The sequence below is a fragment of the Protomyctophum bolini genome, assembly GCF_963924005.1.
Source record: "Protomyctophum bolini genome assembly, chromosome: 22".
Taxonomy (NCBI): domain Eukaryota; kingdom Metazoa; phylum Chordata; class Actinopteri; order Myctophiformes; family Myctophidae; genus Protomyctophum; species Protomyctophum bolini.
The window spans coordinates 20,555,066-20,579,487 of record NC_137883.1 but is presented as its reverse complement, the minus strand read 5'-3'; the positions used below and the strand labels follow the sequence as shown (position 1 = coordinate 20,579,487).

At 41.3% G+C, this 24,422-nt stretch overlaps 1 protein-coding gene across 1 annotated transcript in view; it reads left to right on the top strand.

Moving 5' to 3' along the window:
* The window catches only part of astn2 (astrotactin 2), a gene marked incomplete at both ends in the record, with an annotated part of 472,482 nt that overhangs the window by 235,914 nt on the left and 212,146 nt on the right, over positions 1-24,422 (top strand). Inside the window, one exon of the mRNA XM_080756633.1 lies at positions 3,557-3,694. Within this exon, the coding sequence (XP_080612759.1) occupies positions 3,557-3,694 (138 nt within the window). The remainder of the gene's footprint in view (positions 1-3,556; positions 3,695-24,422) is intronic.

Sequence of the window (24,422 nt, the reverse complement as noted above, 5' to 3'; positions counted from 1 at the left end):
CCGGATCCTTCCCGGATCCCTCTTAACGGTTCCGGTTCCTAACGGTTCCCGATCCTAATATTATTTTTTCCCCCTTTTTTCTGACATAGATTATGCTTATATTATAACTAACATAACCAAGTACATAATAAACACAATTAATTCAATTATTGAAAATGCACTTTACAATTATGAGGTGGCACTATTATTTAAATTTCACCACCACCACCACCACCAGCTAGCCACCACAACAATATCATTGTTGCAATATACTGTATATTGCAATTTGCTGTGTATATTAAATACAGTACACATTGAAAAAATTATATTGTTGTGGTGACAAATGTTGTCTTTAATGTTCAGAATTTAATATGAAGGACCCCTTACCCTAATGGAAACAAATAGTGCTTTCTTGGATTATAAAATCCTTTTAGCAGACCTGAACTGTAGGCTACGTTTGTGTGCTTTTTACTGCAAACCGTTTATAAAGTAGGCTAATCAATCTATGGAGGTATATGCACCTAAACGCTGGGCTCTCAACAATCACGCGATTAATTTAGAGCCAAATCAAAAGCAGTTGAGTTGCTTATAAGTTGTAAAAAATAAGTGCAGACAAATTGATTTGGCGTGATTCATAACATATCAGACAGAAAGACGTCGAGACATTGGCGTTCTAAATTAACACCATTAACAACAGTTGTACAATACACCTAATGAAAAGCTCTGTACACATTAGTAGTTTTTATTTTCTATTACGTTACTAGCCTGGGGAAAGTGAACCAGCCTTGCATCATCCTCGTCCCCCGCCGGCTGTGGTGGAGCTGCGGGGGGGGGGCTTTCCACATGGCTCTCAAACGCGATTTGCCTAGATTATTCTCGTGAGTTGTGGGCTCGTGTAGGCATATTGATTTTGAGTTGTTTCATCAATGTGGACGTGCAACTGGTACAAGTTGCAACAACCTTTGCAGGGAACTATAGCATAACATTTATTCCACTTTGCGTGCTCAGCCTCAGAGTCATTTCCCTCTCTGTTAACCACACTTTGGAGATCTCTTCGACATACTGTCCCACTCACTCCGCGGCGGTGAGCGGTCGCTGAATGCACAGAACAGTGGGCGTATCCTCCCCGACCCCACACGCTCCTTTAGGTGGGGTGACGTCACCTCAGGCTCTGCTTGCATGCATGCACATTGCACAGACACAGCGGAGCTAAATGACGACTGATGAGAACCGTTTGGGGAACCGTTAATAAAAAAACAATGGAACCGGCTCCGGATCCGCAATGTCTGAACCGGGTCTGAAATGGACCCGGTTCCGAATCCCAACCCTAAGCGTGACATGTTGTGAGCTTTTAGGTCAGCTATCTTTGGTGTGCGACACCGACACGCAACTAATGGAATGGAATTTTATTATTTTATTATTGCTTATAAATGTGTCACGTCTCTGCGTCTCCCCATTATTGCTAAAGTATTTGTGTAAAGTGTTCTAAAGATGAAAAAACAATGGGCAGGTAATACATGGCATAGGGAGGGCAGCAGTGGCTCAGGAGGTTGATCGGGTCAGCTGGGAATCAGTTCGGTCCCCAGTTCGATCTCTGGCTCTTCTGGGTTTCATGTCGTGGTGTCCCTGAGCAAGACATTGAACCCCAAATTGCTCCCCGCACACTCAATTCAATTCAAAGGGCTTTATTGGCATGAGAAAACATACGTTTACATTGCCAAAGCAGAAAGAACAATACAACAATACAATACAATCAAAACAAAAATTATGTACTTTGAAGGTCAGAATCTTCAATAGATCAGATTCTATGTACCAAGATCACTCGATGCAGGTATAGTGCAGGAATATACACAATGATTAGTCTTTAGTGTGGTTGTGTTCCATTTGATATCCTTCTATCACAGAAACTCACAAATCTTGCTGCTGTGTTTGCACATTGTTGTACTTCGCCCAGCATATATGGGAGTTTTTTGTCATTGGTCATGTTTTCAAAATCTCCGTGTGTGTGGTTGTAATCTGTGGGAAGTATGTGTCTCTGATGTCTTGGTACAATGGACAGATGGTTAGGAAGTGTAGCTCGGTTTCCACTTCGTTTAGTGTGCAGTGGGTGCATAGTCTGTCTTCCCTCGGGATACAGGGACACTCACTTGGAGCAGCACACTGCTCCTAATAGGATTGGTCAAAAAGCAAAAGTAATTGTCCCTCTGGGATCACTACAAATACCCTTTTTAAATGGTAATGTTAGGTAAACACTCGGCTAGCCCTAGCTTAAAATTCAATTTGTCTTTTTTTTTGTAGCCAATGCCCCCATGTGTACTGTGGTCCCTGTCACTGTCAATCTCCCCTTTTGGCTTGGGAATGATGTAGACATCCACATGTCTCCTCTGATACACACAGACTCACCAGCCGCTTCCTTTAACCTGACAGCGAGGCTTTTCATTGAGAGTGTAATGCACACAGAGGGTCACACTATCTTCCCCCATTTCCGCTTCCTGCTGAACAGGGACCTTGACTAAGGCTCTATACATCCTCTCTGGGGGGTGGGTGGGGGGTTGGGGGCGTGGGTGGGGGTACTACCTGTCAGTGGGGAGTTTTGGCTGATGAATGAATATCAACATCCTAATACATCCTAATACTGGGGGGTCTAATTATGACAGGCAAACCCTGCTGTCAAAATATGACCCCCCAGTCAAAAAACACTTCGTTTGAAATAGACACTCATGCTTTCAGGTGCAGGTGCAGGTGTGATTTTGGGGGGGAAGGGGGGTTGGGTTAACTACCTGTCAGTGGGGAGTGTTGGCTGGGAGGAGGAGGAGGACTAGGACCAAGGAGTAGGACTATACCTCTATCTCTATCTCTAAAAATCACACCCGTGTGAACTGAGTGGTGCAACTCCCCTCTCCCCCTGCCTCTCTCTCTCTCTCTCTCTCCCTCTCTCTCTCTCTCTCTGTAAGGCAACAGTGCAACACTATCTCGCTCTGTTTCTGGCACAACGGCGCCACTTTTGCCCCTACTGGCACCACTCAAAAACTTTGGCAAAGGTGAAAATAGTCGATCTACAAGCTCACAACAACACCTCGCATCCCAACCCGTTGTAAATCTACTATTTTGACAATATTTATCTGTGGAACCGAGTCAAACAAAATGTCATGACCTGAAATGTTTGCAGAAGCAGCGAGTGCATTCTCCGGCAGCGGTCACAGTGCTGCCGCTCCTAATCCGCCACGGACCGGCAGCTGCCTGCTTCTGCCGCTGCTGTGTCACTCATATTAATGCATTAATGCATGTGCCGGTGGCAGAGGAAACACTGCCACGGGTGTTGTCGGCAATTGGCGGTGGCACCGTGGCTGCTGCCGCTGCCGGAGAATGCACTCGCTGTCCCTCAATGTTTTGCCACACTTGCTTTAGTTGTAAGATTTGTATCTGTATTTTCTTTCATATGTCATCAATATAGATACATATGTATGTATTTGTTCCTATTCAGTCACCAGCATTGTCATTATCTAAGTTTGCTTACTGTATGTGTGTGAGACATTGGGACTGACCCGTGTGTCTTGTGACTGCTGTGTGAACCCAGGTCATCCTACAGCCTGGGCCAAGGCTTGTGGCTGCCCGTCAGCAAGAGCTTTGTGGTGCCACCAGTGGAGCTGTCCATCAACCCCATAGCCAGCTGCAAGACGGACGTGCTGGTTACGGAGGATCCTGGCGATGTCAGGTCAGTTTGGCTCATTTCAGACTTACAATACATTCTGCCACATGGAATGATGTCTGCATGGGTCCGTATACTACTATGCAGTGTATGCTACTTACTGTAGCATACACTGCATTAAGATTGGATGATCTCAAAGGGAATTGAGGCAATAATGGTGGGAGGGCTTGTTAAATTTACTTTTTAAAATAAATGGGTAAATTGGTGCATTTATATAGCGCCTTTATCCAATGCCCTTTATCCAAACACCCACGCACCGATGGTGGAGGAAACCATGCAAGGCACCATAAACCTGCTCATCGGGAGCGGTTGGGGGTTCAGAGTCTTGCTCAAGGACACTTTGACACTAACTGAGCCACTGGCGCCTCTAACCTTTTTCAACCTGGTCTCGCTATTTTGGGCATTACATTATAAGAGTGCATTTTCTAAATTGTTCAAAGTGGTGTAGAAATAGCCACTAGGCAATCGACCTCACAACGTGGTAAACATTGTGAGCTTATAGATGTGTTATCACCACGATATAAGTATCGCGTAAAGTTGTAATAGTCTGATATGTGAACTGTAAGATATCTGGGTGTTCATGGGGAAAAGGATCTCATACTGTATGTCTACTGGTTCACCTTCACTGCTGTGATGTTGCTATCACACACAGCTTTTCAAAACCTCACTTTACTTAAATCCCTTCTTTCTGCCAAAAGAGCATTATCATTATATCCCCATTCTAAACTTACAGTGAGTAGAAGTGTTTCAGCACAGCTTTGGTGTGCAATCAAAGCCTAAATACTTTCCACTACATAAAGTCAGAATAATTTCATAGGCATTCATTATAGTGTTCTCACTTCCAACTTGAATATGTAATAAATGCCACCACGGCAAGGCTGATTGCATTTGAAGTCTGGAATGCAATCTCAATGCAAGTCACACCACCTCTAGAAGTGGTCTGGCAGATCCAGTCACCTCCTAATCACATCAGCCATTACGCATGGTATTAACACGTGATACATATTCATATACGCATACATTACCGTATAATGAGTGATCTGATCACACAGTTTGTGTAAACCCGACATTTAACAGCATTTTTGTTTTTTGCATTCAGCCTGCACTGCGATCAGATAAAAAGTTACATGCGCACTGCACGGCATCATTGGTGGGCATTTGGGGATCTTTTCTTAAAACGTTTGCACTTGCATTGTTTGCAGTTTTCCACTGTTAAACACAGTGTGATGTCATTACTTTTACATAAGCAAAAAATATGAGTACTGTAATTTTTCCACTGGTGGGCAGTGGGCACGCAACAAATTTCTCCTCCAGTCGCACAATTGCAGACACAGCATGCTACAGACACAAGCACTTTGTCAGTTTACAATAACTAGACCTGTACGTGCCTGTCGGCCACCGGCAGAACGATGCAACTTGGGAACCTAATAATACCCGTTGTCAACTTGTCATAGCACCCGTTTTAACTGTCTGTCTGTGTCCCACATGGAGATCTCTGTATCTGTCTGTCTGCCTGTCTGTGTCCCACATGGAGATCTCTGTATCTGTCTGTCTGCCTGAGTGCAAACTGGCTGTGAAAAGTGGAGTGGTTAAAGGTGTAGGGAAACGGAAATGGTGGGCATTTTATTTTGAAGTTTCAAACGGTTTCAACATGAAACACTGCTGTGAAGTGTCTGAACCAATCAGAGTGTTGCATCCCTTCAGGCGATGGGACAGTAGCTAGGGACATACGCAGGAGCATGGTGTGTTTTTGTTTACAATCCAGATAGTTGACCAGCTGTATCAGTTTACTGTTATGTGGCTTTTTTCTACCCTATATTGTTTTCAGATACATATTTTAGCGTGATGATTAAGTTGAAACCGAGTAATATTCTGCCTGGATGTTATCTTAAATGGGACTAAAAACTAAGGATTTCTGTAATCAGTAGCAGCTGTGCTGCACGGATGCGCAGATATGGGGAATTAAACGGGTGAGCTTCATTTTTATTGGCTTTTATCGATGTGTATCTCTACACGTCATCAAGCAGCATGTTTTGTGGTGGTTCTGGAGAACCGTGGGTCCGACCGACTCGATACCGGGCACTACACTCCCTGTTGGGGTGTGTAACACGTGTGTCGAATTTGAAGTCGGTGGGGTGAACGGTTCTCGAGTTACGTGCATTACAACCGTACACACACACACACACACACACACGCAGAAACGTGACGCACTTAGTAGGATAGTAGGATACAACAATTGGCAGCACTGACCGTGTAAGATATGCCGTCAGGAATAACTGGCTAATCAACAAGCCTTTGTCTGCATATCACAAAGAAAATCCATGAATCATTGAATGTTGAGTCTCATAGTACAGAAATAAATATGGGGGGGGGGGGGGGGGGGGGGAACAGTGTTCTTTGGTACATATTTGAAGACTCCATGTTGTTCAAGGTTCAATCAAGGTCTCCTATTGTTACTATTTGTGTAAAAGTAAAGAAAGGGCTGCCCACTCATAGCCATGCACAATGCAGGATAATTAATACCAACGTATTGACCTTTTATGTATGGGTACACAATTCACCACTGCTTCAGTGCACAGTTCTTCCTTACTTAGTTAACTTTGTTTTCAAATATGATGCTTTATGGTTCCATTAATATTCACCTTGCAGTAATATTGTTTTTTAAGGAATAGTATTTGTAAAAACTCAAAGTCAGTTTACAGAATCAACTTTATTTGGAATACACTAGTTAACCTATTAAAACCGGGAAAGTATCTGTGTAATTTTAGATGATCGAGCTCTATTTCGCTGTATTTTCGCTGTATTTCGCTGTGAAAATGGGAGTCTAAATATAATTGTGGGGGTCCTTGGCATGAAAAAGGTTTGAGAACTACTGATTTAGTAGGCATTAGAATTGGCCCCAGGTCTTAATGGATTAAAAAGATTTAAAAACTAAAACTAAACTAAATACAAATAAAAGGTAGAAAGGGGGTATTAGAATTAGGTAGGTCTGAAAAGGTGGGTTTTAGTGGGTTTTAGTGTGGAGCAAGTGAAGGTCACAGAGGCCTGGTGTCAGTGGTGTGATGTAGTCCATGGATCAGGTTCCGGTGAGCGCATGCAGGCGGCACAGTTTTGTACACAGTACATACTAGTTTCTTGATAACCTTGGTGTTGACACCATATAGGAGCCTACTGCTGCATTGCTGCAATCATTCCTCCATTTGTGAGGGCAACATATTACACTTAATGAATCCATAACAACAGTAATAAACCCAGCAGTTTGTTGGACTATAGGAAGTGGTTACCAAGACAACACATTTTTGTATTAGACAATGCTCACTCTAAAGTAAACATTATAGCCGCTCTTTATAGCCACTCTGGTAAAAGCCTTTTACTAAAAGGCCATGGCAGGAGAGTGATAATGCACGCTGAAGGTCCTTTCATGACATATTGGTGAAGTGATGAGTGTCAAACAGGTCTGCCTGTTCACATTTGTAGGCCGAGTCTACAAATGACGGAATTATGTTGCTTGCTACAGTAGTGCTGAAACGTTTTCATGTCAAGGACCCCCTAAATGATGCTTTATTGTTTATTGTCCGCCCACGGACCCCTATGTCAATATATTATATCCAGGGACCCCCAGAAGCAAACAAAAAGCAGGGACCCCCAGAAGCATTTTCACGATTGAAGCGCTATGACCTTTCTATTTCTGAATTTGTTAAAAAAAACAATAGGTCAAATATAAAATGACATTTGCTTTCCCGGTTTTACTTGTACTTTACTGTAGTTGTGAAAACAAACCAATACGCTGAAATACAAGTATTGAAATGTAAAGAGATTATGTTTCTGCGTTCCTCTGAGTCTGACTCATTTTGGATTGGCACAGAACGCTGCATGTTGTCGATGCTCCAAAATATAGGTTTTTGATGCACCCACTTGACCCCTCCAGCAGTGTGATTACAGCCATTGTAAAGACGGGGTGCATTTGATGACTTGAGTGTGATATGTACGTTGAGTGAGTCAGAGCTTCAACGTTTTCCAATATAGGAAAACATTTTCATTTCAAGGTTTGAAATGCATTAGTCTACAGACTAGAAGGCTTTCTTACCTTTATTTGTAGTTGTTACGTCCCCAAAAAAGAGGTCCAGGTGTTATTTTGTGCAAAAGTGCATTATTGGCTATTTCCCCTACCATAAGCCCTCAATGGGGGTTGGGTTTTTGTGCTAATTCGCTTATTTCCATCTAAATAAGTAGTAAAGTGTGCCTCTTGGGGAAAAATAGATTTAATTTTTGAGCGATGGAAATAAGCGAATTAGAACAACACCCCATTCAATTCAATTCAATGCAATTCAATGCAATTCATTGAGGGTTTATGGTAGGGGAAATAGCCAATAATGCGCTTTTGCACAAAATAACACCTGGACCTCTTTGGTGGGAACGTAACAACTACAAATAAAGGTAAGAAAGCCTTCCATTCTGAAAATATCCTTTTAATGGCATTTCTATCTATATTTTAAAATCACTGTTAATTGAACTCAGAGAGTGTACAAATGGAGCCAAATGGACCTGTTGGGGTCCATTTGGTTCCATTTGTACACACTCTTGAGAGTTACAGACCCATAAGGGTCCATTGGTTCCTAACTATCATTTAGCTGGGGACACCCTGGAACTCCCTCATGGACCACTAGGGGTCCCCAGACCACACCTTGGGAACCACTGTCATAGTGTACCTGGTCTCTGGTAGTTAGCTGGAGATACTGCTGCAGTATTCTCGACGGTTCTCCAGATAAGTGGATTACAGACTATACGAACAGAGATCAGGTGTATTAATTGTAAGATTGGCAATTGAAATTCACTTCCAGTAGATATTTAGTGTGGCTAGTGTGGATATTTAGTGTTCTTCAGTAGTTTCACAACCAAAGAGAAAAGTTGGCTTGAAGCTAAACACACATGTAATCACTAATTCAGAGCTAATGCGTTATTTTAGCACACTACACTTTATGCATATTAAAGCCAGTTTCTACACTTGTATCCCCCCAGTTAATGTCTCTTAATTGCCAATTAGGTGTTAAGATATGCAGTATAGTATGTGTTATTGTGGATTGTGCAGCACACACTACACAGTATGTAACCTGCCATGGGACTGCAGATTGAAATGAGCTGAAGCTAAATCTGGTACAATGCCTTACAAATAATTAAAGGAAAGAAAGAAGGAAAGAAATGTAAATGTATGGTATTCGGTGCGGTGTAAAATACTGTATGCTTTACATTTAATGAAAGTGTGTTTGATTACATCTTATGGTATAACATGACGCATATAAATATTATGGGCATTTGCTTTCTTCTTTGCTGTAACCAAATATGTCAAGTGTGAATTATAAGAAAATTACTGTAATTGTTAACAGTTAAGTTACATGAATGTCAGAAGAATATGAGTTCTGAATTATCACTGTGGATTTCTAGTGCAGAGTTAGTTATTTCTATGCAGCTCAGAGGGAAAGTCATTATTTATATTGTGCATATTCCTTACCTTGACCATCGCTCAAGCATTGGTGTTGGTGCCATGATGAATCGATGTCATTAACTGTTCAATTCCACCTCACAACTATGCAGCAAATTGACTGCCTATAACAGAAAAGGAGGTCCATTTAGGCAATTTAGGAGGTTACTACAATTCATCTCTGTGCCGACTTATACCTCCTCGGCAGGCAGGCAGGCAGGCACGCACGCACACATACACACATTCATAGATACACACAGTGATATGCGCACACACACACACACACACACACACACACACAGTCACACACACACACACACACACACAGTCACACAGTCACACACACACACACACACACACACACACACACACACACACACACAGTGGAATCAGGCTCTCAGCAGCAGGTCAGTGACAATGTTGTTGCTCATTCTGTGTTTGTGTTTTGCTTTGTATATGTAAATGCACTCTTGTGTGCAGCCACACTACTCCACTCTCACTCCGTCTTAGTTACATGTGCATTCAAGATGGAGCGCTCAGCTGCCTTTGTGGATATGAGCAGTCGTGTGTTTACGTGTGCATGTCTGAAAGCAAATACCTCTAATCACTCCTCACTAATACAGCTGTCACATGTGTGAGGGGACATCTGGGCTCAGCAAATGAACTCCTGTTGTCTCAGAATAAGCCAAAACAGATATCAGGTTTATAGGTTTAAAGTTAACTAAATACTGGCAAAATAACTCACATTGGAATTGGGAGGGGGAAAAAACAATTAAAAACAAGGCTTTACAAAAACAACAAATAGCTGAAAGTCACTACAGACCAGGCTTAGTTTTAGTCTTTATCAAAAAGTATAAACAATTACTATGTAAAACTAAGCCTTTTTAAAAGTAAATGCGAAATAAAAGAAACTATAGAAACCCCTAAAGTCTAAATTAAATTAAAATATACCCCAATGGAAAAACACAAAACTATAAGATCCTGCGAATGCTGTTGTTTGGCTCCAATAAATGTTTTCATATTTGTGCTGAAGCTCCATTTGTAGTTGCAGTGAAAACAGCATTGCTGTCCACTCCAGATTGTACCGTTACAATGTTTATCCTCATGTCAAGTGGATAATTGCTGTACCTGCATATCAATGTGTGAAAGTGTATAAAAAAACATACACACTTGTATACAGCACACTCACTCACGCACACGCATACACACACACACACACACACACACACACACACACACACACACACACACACACACACACACACACACACACACGCATACACACACACACACACACACACACACACACACACACACACACGCCCCTCTATTCATAGGAATGTGTAAGAGATGGATCAGAGACTATAAATCCTAAATCAACAGTGGTGTTGTGAATGGTTACTCCTGAATGATTAATCAGGCTTAAGTACTATTTAACATCACACCAGGAAATAAATGGCAACTTTGAGAACATTAAGGAGGGGATATTATATTTTATGACAGATTAGAAGACAGTTTATGTAGAATAGTAATGAGTCAATGTATCTCACTAATGATTACTTTCCCACAACATGGGGGTTGTTGGGTTGGGGCTGACTGTCAGACAGTCATGAATAATGCAGACAGATTGTTTGGGGAGATTGCACTCCCCAAAAGTCTATGCAGTCACTGATGCAGTCGGTCAGTCATGATGGATACCGGTACTGGTATATGTGGTGAGGACTTTTAATGAGGTGCATCGCTTCCTTTCTCCTGTCCAACATTTTGATAAAACTTATTCTAGCTGGGCCTACACAAAATTGGTCAAGTGCTACATGCAATTGTAAAATAAAACAATGTTGGATCCAGGTAACCAACATTTTATAAAACTACCGGTAAATAACATTAGGGGTCCTTTTTTAATATAATTTTTATCCCACAATTTTGTAACCCATTTTTCCACCCTGTGTCAATTATCTAATGTGATCCTGGGCTCTACACACCCTCCGCCAACCTAGTCCCCATATATGGGGGACATGGGGAGACACTTTAGAGACCAGGATTACTGCATGGTTTTTGTGAGGGTACCTACCCTAGGGGACCCAGGAGAACATGCAAAATCCACACAGAAAGGCCCTTTCGCCAACCCCGCTTCGGGCATGGGCACTGATGACGCGGAGGAGGAAACACTCCGCCAGCACCCACAGCGTCCCGAGCAGGAATCAAACCCAGGAACTTCTAGCTGTGAGGCGACAGCACTACCAACTGTGCCACCGTGCCCCCAACATTAGGGGTCCTTGAGGCAGTTCCAGGGGGTCCCCAGCTAAATGATAGTTAGGACCCTTATGGGTCTGTAAAATATTACAAATTGGTGTGAACTACTGTCCAACCTGAACCTAAAGCAACTGTACTCCCAGAGCCGATCCCTGACATAAAAAAAACATTTTAACATAACAAACATAATAAACATAAGTCTAAAATAATAAAGTACCTAGGAGGACTTCATGGTATCACCTCTGCCGAGGTCACAAGAGAGCTGAGGTGACATGCAAACACTGCAGAATATTGGTCCAAGAGCATTCTCAGTAGCATCATAACGGCATACAGTACTCACACGCATGCATGTGGATACACGCACACGCACGCGTACACACACAGCACGCATAATGCTATTCTATGACAGAGCTCTATAGCAACATTTATCTCCCAAGCATCAGCTGTCCTTTATTGCGTTATGGTAAAATGTGACGGCAGTTTAACTGATCAATACATCCTACGTACTTGCACCAGTCTTGGAATTAGTTCTGCTGGCCTTCAGCACCTTTGAAAGTGGAGGGAAAACAACACCATTGCACTCTACTGCTATTGACTGTACATGGTGAATCCTTTATTATGGAACCAAATGGACCGGTCAAGGGTCCATTTGGTTCCATTTGTAAATTTGTTTAATGTGATTAATAACTATCATTGTTGTCGATGAACCAAACTAAAGTCACTCTTGTCAGCGGAACACTTCATGAATCACCCAATCGATATATCTTCAGACATTCCGAGCTGTGCTCAAAGACCAGCGTTTCTGTCAATAAGACCCCGTCGATACAAGCCAGAGTGGTCCATGACAGCCCACGTGTGTGATGAATGGCCTGCTCACAATGATAAATCCAACCTTCAAAGTATCGCTTCCCCCGCGATCCCATGTAACTGCGAGGAAGTGGAGGCTTTGAACAAATCCAATTAATAAATCAACTTCCAATTTCTCTAAACCCCCTGTCAAAAAAAAACATATTTCCTGACCCATGAACCTTCTCAATCAATCTTTATTTTTATCACCCAGGTTTACCGACATTTTTATACAGTATATGCTCCCCCAGATGCCTCTATTATGATTAAGCAAGCTTCGAGAAAAAAAAAGGGGGGAAATGCGCTTTTCTATCCTGACGACAAAAAGTGTGTGATGAGAGTCAGCATATTTGTGGCGAACTGGAACAAGAGCATTAATCAAGCGCAGGGTGCAGACCAATAACGGCCTCTGTAATCATGCTGGAGCAGTGCTCTAACTTTGGGCTGCATCGCCTGGCCATCCATCATTCCGGGAAGGCAAGAGAGGAGGAGAGATTAATAACAAGTACATTAGAGTCAGTGTTTAGATGCAACCAATGTGGTGCTAGGTCAAGTAAAAGAGTCGCAGTGCCAAAAAGGATGCTCGTGACGAGTTAATGACTGGCGGGAGAACAACTAGTACAACTTTTTTAATGGGTTAAACCAATGGTTCCCAACCTTTACTGGACCTGGGCCCACGTGAAAATCCCCGGAAGTGTTCACGATCCAAGCATCTGACCACTTAACATGGCAGCTAAATTGGTCAGATATGCACATTTTCGTTTTTATTTTCGTTTTTAATCTCACTCAAGATGACATCCAGACAGTGTATTACTCAAGCATGCTAAAATATGTATCTGAAAACATGCTATGTATGTAATAAATTAGTGTTTTGCCAAATCTTTGGAGGCCCACTTGCAATATCCTCATGGCCAACCAGTGGGCCCCGGACCACAGGTTGGGAATCACCGTTTTAAACTAGACATCATGTTGGAAAACATTCACATAATCTTCCCGTAACTTGTTCCATCTTGGTCCCTTTGAGCATAGTTTCATGCACCTCGCATTGATTCTCTTTTCATCTTCAACTCGCCCATCTGGGAGAGGAGTGAACGTGAAGTCAAGTTAGCATGCAGCTGAGCCAGCCCATATTCCCATAATTTATTTTTTGTCTCACCTTGCCCACCCCTTATTTTCCTCAGAATGTAGGAGTAATTTGTCAATGCTCGGAGCTCCTGGCAGACTGTGCTGATGCACATAAAGCCATGTATTACGCGTCTCACGCACAAAAAGTGAGTTGCCAAATAAAGAGAAGTTGACTGCAACATGAAAAGAAAAGAAACAGAGTCACAGGGTAAACTTTATCCGTAGACTTTCACAATTATGTGGAATGTTCCCCTGTGATTGTACCAAGGCTGCATGCTTTAGAAATCGGGGACAAAGCCAGCGGTGGAAAGTGACTAAGCATTTACTGAAGTACTGTACTCGAGTTTGACAATTTTTCTATACTCAAATTTCAATAACTAGAGCAGTGCCCATTGGGCACTTGTCTACTTGGAATGATGCAAGTTGGAAATGCATGTCCCACCCATTTTTATTACGTCTGTCCCTTTTATATATATATATATATATATATATATATATATATATATGGAGTTATTTGTCAGGCATGCTCACATATGGAGTTGTCAGAACACATTGTCTTGTCAGAACAGGCCGGCATTTATATTATGATTCAATACTTCTACTCTGCTACATCTCAGAGGCAAATATTGTGCTTTTTCACTCCACTACAGTTATTTGGAAACGTTAGGTTACGGTACTTTGTAGATTTAGATTTTGCTATTTAAAAATAGACAATCTTATATTATAGTTTTTTACAATTAGTAGGCCTACTATTTGGTGCTGTAAATACTGTACACGTTAATGCCTATACGTTAGTACTTTTAGTTTAATTTTGAATTCAGGCATTTTACTCACAACAAAGTATTTTTATATAGTGACATTTTCCTTCAAGTAAAACAATCTAGTATTTGCTGACTAGTGCTGCCTTGTTGACGCTACACTAAGCAAGTGTAAGAGTAATGGGGCCTAGAGGGACTGAGATGCCACACTTCCACTTCCTATGGAATGTTTTTATGTCTATAGCTACTATACGTATGGGAATGTTTGGTATGGGGCATGAAAACGTGTCTTCGCCAGGTGGAGAGTGAGTTATATATAGGTACAGTATAGTTGATGAAGGTTGCTGAGCTTGTGGTTTCTAGGACAGGATAGATCAGCTTAGATATAGGGGTGGGACAGGAAAGATTTAGAGGTTATACCTACAGTACCAGAGGTGTTTCACACCCATGGGTAAAACAAGGAACACACAGGTCCCCAGCACTGCCTCATCATGACATCAACTACCTCATCTTGCCTCTACCGGAGGCCAGAGGCATTATGTTTTCTGGTTAACATCCCAATCTGTGGGATTTTAATGGTAAGCTAACATTGATATAAAACAAAATCTTCTTTGAGTTTTCATTGTGACATATAGGACCTCAATGGAAACAAGTCAACACTATGTTTTTTGGATCATCCTTTTAGACCAAGACTGTGAAGTATTCAATCAATCAATAAATGCCAATACATATAGGAACTTAAAAGAATACTAAGTTAGTTCCATTAAATCAAGCTGGTACAGTGGTACACAATCGATTGATCCATTAAAAAAAGCATGCTCTGAGAATGCATGCAGCCCAGAAGAGCGATGCTTCTGAGATTTTCAAGTGGGCCGTCATCGTTCACGATGTTGCCATCACAGCAACATCGTGAATGTGAGTTTAATTATTTTACAAATTTGGAGCGATGAGGTGACCGTCTTCGCCAGACCAAAGGAATGGGGGAGAATGGGAGATTATGTATTCGTTTTTTATCTTTTTTTTTTAAATTATATTTTTTATCCCACGATTTTGTAACCCATTGTCGTTTTATGTATTTTCTAATTTGTTTATATAAATTCAACCAAGAATATGAAATGCTTTTCAAAAGAAATGGCAGAATATTAGTATAATTGGACGATTACCATCCAGTACTTATGGTACTTACGGACATATTTCTGAAGACCGATCATTTTTATTGCCATTAGCCGTCATTCTATTCTAAATGTTTCAAACCATTCATCAACAGTGTCATGGGTCAATAACCATACAGTATGTCAATTCAACAATGCTGTTGGATTTATGACCTATTATGCACCTGTGGTTGTTTTCATTACTTAATTTTCTGTGCAAGGCTGTGGATTGCCTTTTTTATTGTACATTTGACATTGATTTAGCTCTAGGCCTACTTGTGTAATACTGTGGCAAATGTGAGATACAAGCTGGATACCCACTCTGGTTATGAATATGATCAAGGATATGGATATGACCAAGACATGATTATATCAAAATGTTCTCCTTAAATGTTGATAGTTTGCGGAGCGGAAATCACTCCAGAGGGTGGTGAAAACTGTGCAGGCTCATAGGCTCTTCACTGTCAACAATTGAGTCCATCTACAAACAGTGCTGCCAGTCTAAAGCCCTTAGTATCATTAAATTAAGGATGCCTCCCACCCCGACAACAAACTGTTCCCATTCACAAAGGTGAAAGGGCTACAGATACCTCAAGACTTCAACCACCAGATCCAGAAACTGCGCTTCTTCCCCTCAGTCATTATTCTTTTGAACTCTTTAACCAAACGATAGCCTGTCCGTCTTTTCACTGAACATTGGCCCATTTTTGCTAAATGTTAAACTCATTTTTGCCAAATATTGATTAGGAGCATGGCATGCAGTGCTTTATTTTTAGTAGAAGTTTGAGGTATTTTTGTTTTTTACTTTACTAGAGTATTTCCAATTTTCAGTGCTTTTACTTCTACTAGTACCGCACACACGCACGCACGCACGCACACACCTTCCCACAATCGAACACATACACAGTGATGAATACATCCCACCACTTGCTGGAAGGCTTATTCCTGTAATGCTATTTGCATCAGCTATTGCATGAAGCACAGGTTTCCTCTAGGCTCCATGATAGCAATCATACCTTTCATGTGCATGTTAGCTATGAGCTATGAAGTGGAATCCCACATCTCACCTGAATATGCTAATTATTTTTAGGCTTCTGGGATAAGAACTTCACTTTACATAATTGCATTAAAGATACACTCATTATGCAATGCATCTATAGAAAAATGTTTTATAAAATAATATAAAAAAAGTTGAGCATCATGAGTAAGAATAATTATAGGCTATGTTTTATACCTATGCAGTATAAATGGATGTATCTGAAAACAGGAAACTAGATACCTGTATTGTATTTTTCAGACAGATACAGAAAGACACATTTGCATGCTTCAGGCACACGCAAAATACAGGGTTCTTCAGGTTTTGTTGGTAATGGTAGAGGAGTCACAGTATATCATTCCTGCTCTACCCACTAAGCTACGACGTAATACAGGGACAAATTGAAGGTTGAAAAAGCCCCTAGCTCCGAACTATACTGTAGGTAGAATCCATTATTTTTGGGATTAACCATTTAAACCCCAGGGCAGGGTCATTTTTGTTTTAATTCGCCTGATATTACATACCCAAACTAAATCAGTTATAACTCCATAACTACAAGGCCTAGATGTACAATCAGGTTTTCTATGGATAGTTGACACCTTAAAATTTTTATATCAAGTGGAAGTTTAGTGGCTTCCACCAGGACAGAGTGACAGCAGATATAACACAGCAGAAATTATACTTTTTTACCTCTGCATAAACAAAACTTGGATTTGAATGACAATAACATCACTATACCATTTACCAGCAGGCCAAGGATGCACTTAATGTGTTCTACAACTTCTGAACTGCAGTTCCTCCAAATGGGGTGTCTTAGAACTGAAGTACAACAATTATACAGCCATTTTTGCCTCAAAACAGGGGATTTTCAGGTAAATTCAAGTTGATTTCCATTACAGATGGACAATTACACTCTGAAGCCTTTCCCTTTCATATAAAGTATAAAAATTTGTATGTTCTACAATTGTGCATTGCATAAATAGATGAAACGACACAAAATCATACTTTCATCTCCAAATGGAGCACTTTTATTCCAAACTGGACTGGACCTGTCTGTACTGTACTGTAACAGTCTTTACTGTACTGTACTCTAACTCTAACATTACACTCTTTACTGTAACAGTGAATTATAACCAATCAACTTGTCAATTATATTGACCAGTTGATTAGTGATTCATCATCTAAGATTAGTTTTCGAATTTTATCAGGTCAGAATCATCATGACTGACTCCGTTTATTCACAGGCATTTATCTACGTGGTCTGTCAAAACATAGCCTACAGACGCCATTACAGTTACATTGACAGTCTGCATTTGCATGAAATACCATGTTATTGCGCAACATTTCACAGTGATGCAAAATACATCACATGTTAGGCCACTCCCATTCCCACTGTGCGTGCGGGGGCCGCTGCTGTAGGACATTCAAAGAAACACTATGTGGCAGTATTTGTGTCGTGCTGCTGTCTGTCATGCCATGTCTATCTATAGTGTTTTTATTTCAAGCGTCTTATTTCCACTTTCCCTGAGTGTGCTACATTATGCCATGATGATGCTCCGGTACCGCTTGCCAGACGTTAGCAGAGTCATGCGTCCTTTCCTGGGGTGACAGAACAGAGGCCCCCAGTGATGTGTAGAGGTCCTACATGGCTGGCTGCTTGCCCTGCGTAATGTGATGCACTGTTTTAACCACCCACTAATGGAGCCTTCCGGTCGTGAGTAAATTATGTCGGCATACTCTCAATGTTGCACAGCAACCCCTACTCTCTAGAACCATTTCCAGCTTAGTTATATAAAATAAAGTGCATTGTTCTAAGAAGTTATTAAATACCCTTAAGCACTTCCTCTGTTGATGTTTGTTTGCCCTTGTGTAGATCTTAATGCCTTTATATATTCTTTAACGCTCTTTTGAACTTTCATGGTCTGGTGTTTTGAAAGGCACTATGAATAAATAAAGTTCACTTTGTTGTGGAAGTTGCTCAGTATCTCGGGCCCATGCTGAGCCCGCCCAGCCTGCGGAGGAAGCAGAGCTGTGAGTGAGAAGTAGGGAGTACATCAGGACAGGACGGTTTATGTGTTTTGTCTGGCCAGGTTCTGAACTTGGAAGGCACAAATGGTGCACGTTGAAAGAGCGTAACGGCATTCAATGCATTCTCACATTATGCGTGGCTCAGTTCCAGGTGGAGAAAGAGCAGGGCAGCGTGGAGATTGAGGGCATCGTCCTTTGACCTGTCTGTAGGCAAACTGTAGTAGGTGGAGTGTTATTGGACCAGTGAGGATGTGATGTGTGCTTTGACTGGTGACTCTCTTAACCACTTAAACCCTGCAACAGTATATACATTGTCGTATGTCGAAGAGCGAAACTAGTAGCTATGTATTGGCTTACAAAGTGTTGTGAGGCAATGTGTTTTGCCTCGCATGTTCCCGGTGTTGGAGTCGTGGTATTGTGACTGTATGTCACTGTAATGTGTTGGATCTAATTGTGCCCAAACCAGCTGTGTGGGTGTGTAGTGTAGCCTGGCTGTCTGGCACGTTTGAAACGTGGGTCTTGTAGTTTATCAAGAGTCTAATTAAGCAAGCAGGATGTGTTAATTCATAGACGCGGAAATACGCAGAAATGCAGCCAAGTTGTCAGCTTCCCCTGCACTGCCCGGGGTTATAGCACTGACAATGTGACGTTCAGAACGTGCGCACACACTCACGCACGCGCGCACGCATGCACGAATAGAATACGATATTGAAGTAGGCCTATATAATGCATTTTCACATTTCCATCTAACTTGTTAGATGACTCTTGCACTCTTGCCATATGGTTCCTATTGTATCCGTAAGTAGACTGCTATTTCAGTCACTGTTGCCTTGGGAACCAAACTTTCATTTTAAAGATTTATTATTGCATGCTGTGCATGACATCTGACAGAAAAGAACTGTGCGACATCCTTCGCACAGTAAATGGAATATTTAGTCCTCTTTCACCATTCAATGCCATATCTCCCAGAATCTTCTCCACAGGTGTCGGGCCCCCCCAATGTCCCACCACCTATCCTAGAATTATTTTCGGGGGCCACGACCTGAAGAATTTGGGAACCCTTGATCTACTCTGTAGTGTCAACTCCAAGAGTGTGCAAATGGAACCACAATAAAGGGTCCAATTGGTTCCATTCAGCCCATTCTCCAAATTACAGAGCCCCGTAACTTCCGTAAGGACATTGAGAACCAAAACCTAGCTGTGCAGTTCTTTATGCGTGTCAGGGTGCCATCACCACATCCATGTCTCTGCAAACTAAAGGATTTATGGCAAATCACTACATACAGCATATGTTCAGGAAAAATCTACATATTACTCTGAGGTTTAATAGGGTCATTAACACTGTCAGGAAATATGAATAATAGCTGACTTAGTTACTAGTGCTCACAATGCCAAACTGCAATGGAAGCAGCAGGTGCTGCATTATTCACGCAATAACTTGTATTTCTTCTTTGGAATTATACAGGTATCTCTCAGATGGCCTTGCTCTGCTCTAAAGCCACTTAAATAAGGATATTCACAGACAACATTGAGTTGGTAAAACAACCAAAACACACAGGAAGTCATATTTTGAACTATTGCGATGCGATGCGTTCACTTTCCTTCTCACTATGTCAGCCACCCACAACAATACATTTTCATATTGCTTGGAAATAGCCTTCATTATTGTGGGCTCGAGTAGCGAGCCAACACCATGCCTTTTGTTTTCTTTATTTCTCTTTCTCTGTCACCTCCGTCACTGCTGCTTTGTTTAGTACACGAAGGAAAGAGGCGATCCGCACTCCGCGGAAAACAATACAACCACTCTGCCCCTGAGGCCGAAATGTTGTATTGTTTTGGACTGTTAGGACGTCGGACCAGAGATATGCACCCTGTTGCTATACATTGTTTGAGTCAGCCAAGCCCACACCTGTTGTGGTATGACAATGAGGGGATGATTTTGGAACGTCACTTTATCAATGTTTTTTCATTGACACTTTCTCAAGGTTTCAACCTCCAGGATGAAACCCTATAAATACAAAGGGAAGACATCATTGCACATAACAAGCACACCAAGGCGTCTAAGGAAATACTGTAAAATCTCCATATATGTCTTATCCACACGGGAGAAAAGCCTTTCCACTGTAACCACTGTGACAAGAGATTCCGTCAGCCGAGTCACTTGAAGAATCACCGGCGTATCCACGTTGGAAAGATAATTTACACAATAAACAATGTGGCAAGGGTTGTAATGAGTTAAGTAGTTATTTTTTTTTTTTTTTTTAAACATCTGTTTATTATGATTTTTGGCATAAAAGCATTTCAGTAGTGATTAACCAGAAAATTACAGATCGGACAAAAAATAGCAAAAAACATACAAACAAGAGACTTACATATGGGCATTTCACGTGTGTGATGTCCACCCGAAGTAAAATCTCTATATATGGGCATTTCACGTTTGTGATGTCCACCCGAAGTAAAATCTCCATATATGGGCATGTCACGTTTGTGATGTCCACCCGAAGTAAAATCTCCATATATGGGCATGTCACGTGTGTGATGTCCACCCGATGTAAATTTTTATGTGGTGTGTTTATTTAATTTGATGTATACAAAACAGTTTTAGTTTGCCTTTACCATTAGAACTACTTGGACACAAACCTCCAAACATCCTGCACCATTGAACACCAGGTTCTGGACACTTATGATGAAACGCAATTACACCTGCACAAATTGGCATTGTTAAGCATGCATGGCAACAGTTTGTGTTGTATGTGATGTCAGACCACATATCTGGTTAGCTTATATAAGGTGGGGACCACCTTGTACGGCTTATGGAGATTAATTGGACTGATAAGAGGGCATAGAGAGCAATCGAGAAAGAGAGAACAGAATATAAGGACTTAGCTGAGCAAGTCACCACAGCACATACATGGATAAATATTCCTGTCCTAACAAGAGACTTGCTATTAAACTGCCAAATCTCATGTATAGCAGCAGATTTAACAAACTCCTGCAAGGAGTGAGGTCCACTTCACAGACTCAGGTCTTCTCCTGTTCTGAGTGTTCATCCGCCTCCGTGTCTCAGGTCTCAAACCACGAATGGACGAGGACCACCCACAACGTCCTCTGTCCAATGCTGAGGAATGGACAAATCCCCTCAGCAGCATGTCAGCAAACCATCCACTCCGTGACCAGCCAGGAACAAAGAGACGCAGACAAACCAAGATATTGCGGTCACCATCAACCATTTACCCAGACTTCTCGGTCAGAAGTAAAGACTTCCTCGGGAACGCGAACCCACATCTGTGAACAGTGTGACAAGAGTTTCAGCCGCGCGGCCAACCTTAGGATACACCGGCGTATCCACACGGGAGAAAAACCATTCCACTGTCGCCGCTGTGACAAGAGCTTCCGTCAGTCAAGTCACCTCAAGACGCACCAGCGTGTTCACACTGCTGAGAAAGTGATCCACTCGAAACAGTTTGACAAGGGTCTCCATCAATCGAGTCACCTGAAACCATTCCGTCTCCAAACTGGTGACAAACTGCTCCACTCTAAACAGTGTGACAAGGTTCAGTCGAGTCACCTGAAACCATTCCGCCCCCAAACCGGAAAACTGGTCCACTCTAAACAGTGTGACAAGAGTTTCCGTCTGTCGGATAACTGCCCGGTCAAGAAAACCCACGTCTGTGAACATTGTGACAAGAGTTTCAGCCGCACGGACAACCTCAGGACACACCGTCTTATCCACACGGGAGAAAAGCCTTTCCACTGTAACCACTGTGACAAGAGATTCCGTCAGCCGAGTCACTTGAAGAATCACCGGCGTATCCACGTTGGAAAGATAATTTACACAATAAACAATGTGGCAAGGGTTGTAATGAGTTAAGGTGAGACACCCCAGGTGAAATCATGATTTTTCTTTTTTTTTTTTTTTTGCTATTTTGCTTCCTAAACATGTTTTCTTTCAAACTAAAGCAAAATACACATTAAAAATACAGATTTAGATGTTTAGTTGGATAGTTTATTTTAGCCAATGACAGCTCGTTTTTCGGGGTGAAAAGCCACCATCTCTATTTTCATGATTGGTTGTTGGTACAAAGGAAGTGACCATATTTGGATCAGACCACAGTCAGCTTGAGGTCCAGACCTTTCCAATGATATATGCCATTATATGTTGTTGCCAAGGTTTGGATGAGATATTTTGTCTCAAAATAGTGGCTTCAAATAAAACGTTTTGGAATTTTACAATACAAATCTTTAAAGGCCGTTTTCTCAAAATGAGTTTTCCTCATACTTGGGACAAAGAATTTCCACTTCAGTTGAACTCACATACACCAAACTTTCCAGTCTTATTCATAACTATATTCCGCAGACATTTACACATGGATTTGTTGATATATCATTCACAGCCTGATTTACATCACATTTTATACCAAAAAAATGCCGAAAATTGGGTTTTTTATGCCTGTTGACACTATTTTCTGATTTGTGGAGTGATAATTAGAGATATCAAAAATCCCATGTGTAATTTTCTTTGTCTCTAATGTGTCAACAAAATGAAATGATCATTTTGAACCTGGCTTTATCCGATCTTCAGATTTATCGTCCCGAAATGTATGCAAATTAGCGCATATAATGCCTAATTTGCATATTTAAACATATAATTTCAGAAAACTTGTAATACAAAAAATCTTAGTTTTAATATAAGTAATCAACTGGAGAAGTTTCATTGTGATAGCTATTATTTAACTTTTTTTCCCTATTCACCTGGGGTGTCTCGCCTTAAGTAGTTATTTTTCTTTTTTTTTTTAAACATCTGTTTATTATGATTTTTGGCATAAAAGCATTTCAGTAGTGATTAACCAGAAAATTACAGATCGGACAAAAAATAGCAAAAAACATACAAACAAGAGACTTACAATAAAATGAGACAAAACATAACTCAAAGAAAAAGACAAAAACAATAAAATAATAACTGACAAGGCTGATGACGTACTACACGGCACTCCGAGGACAGAAACAACATCACTATCAATTCTAAAAAAACATTTCTGATATGAAAAATAAGACATATGCATACATGTGTACCCTCATAGACAATACAAACATACATACAGTATACACATATCAAACATTCATAGGTACATTAATTAGATGACATTACAGGGCAGAACAACATTGAATTCCACCACTTCAGTCCAACGTAACAAGCATCTCAATAATGGGCGACCAGGTTTTTTGATAAAGGTGTTCCCTTTTCGACAAGGTAAATCTATTTTTCTCCATATGCAGCACTCCTCCCAGCTCCCTTAGCCACATGTCAACTGTCGGAGGTTTATCCAATTTCCAGGCTTGTAGTATTAACTTCCTAGCTAGCAGTGTAGCGAGCGAGATGGCTTGTGCCTCGTATTTGTCTTGGACTTGATCTGGTTCCACCACACCGAAGAGTGCAACTAGAGGTGCCGGGGGGAAGTCTCTCTCCCTTGTTCCGTTAAACACTTTCCACACATGGGAGAAGAATCTTTAAAGATTTTGTTTAATTTAGTTGGGGAATAGTGCAGCCTATGAACAATCTTAAATTGTGCCTAACATTGATAGAGCTATGGTGAATGTTGGTGATACAATCCTCCCATACTCCACCTGAAGTTAAGTAGTTCTTAACTGAACTTGGTGTGACAAGAGTTTTGATGAGTTGGGTAGTGCTTCCTTACTTTATTTATAAAATAAATAAAAACACACCCATATATGACATACCTTTGGGAAAGGCACCGCTGTAAAAAAATTAAAAGTCCATACATGTGGCTGCCACATGATGTCACTGGGGTGGAGGGCATGCTTAAAGCGGGGCGGCATGAATAATACAAACATTAAAAGTCAATAGACTTGGCTGCCACATGATGTAATGTCTGAAAACAAGACAAGGTCCAATAACTGCATGGCTCCAGTGATGATGGCATCAGGTTTGCCCAAATATGGAGAGAGATGGCATGATGGGTGGATGTGATAATGAGTTCTCCAAAAGTGTGTGACAAATCACACTTGTGTGAAATGAGAGGCGCTCTTATCATACATC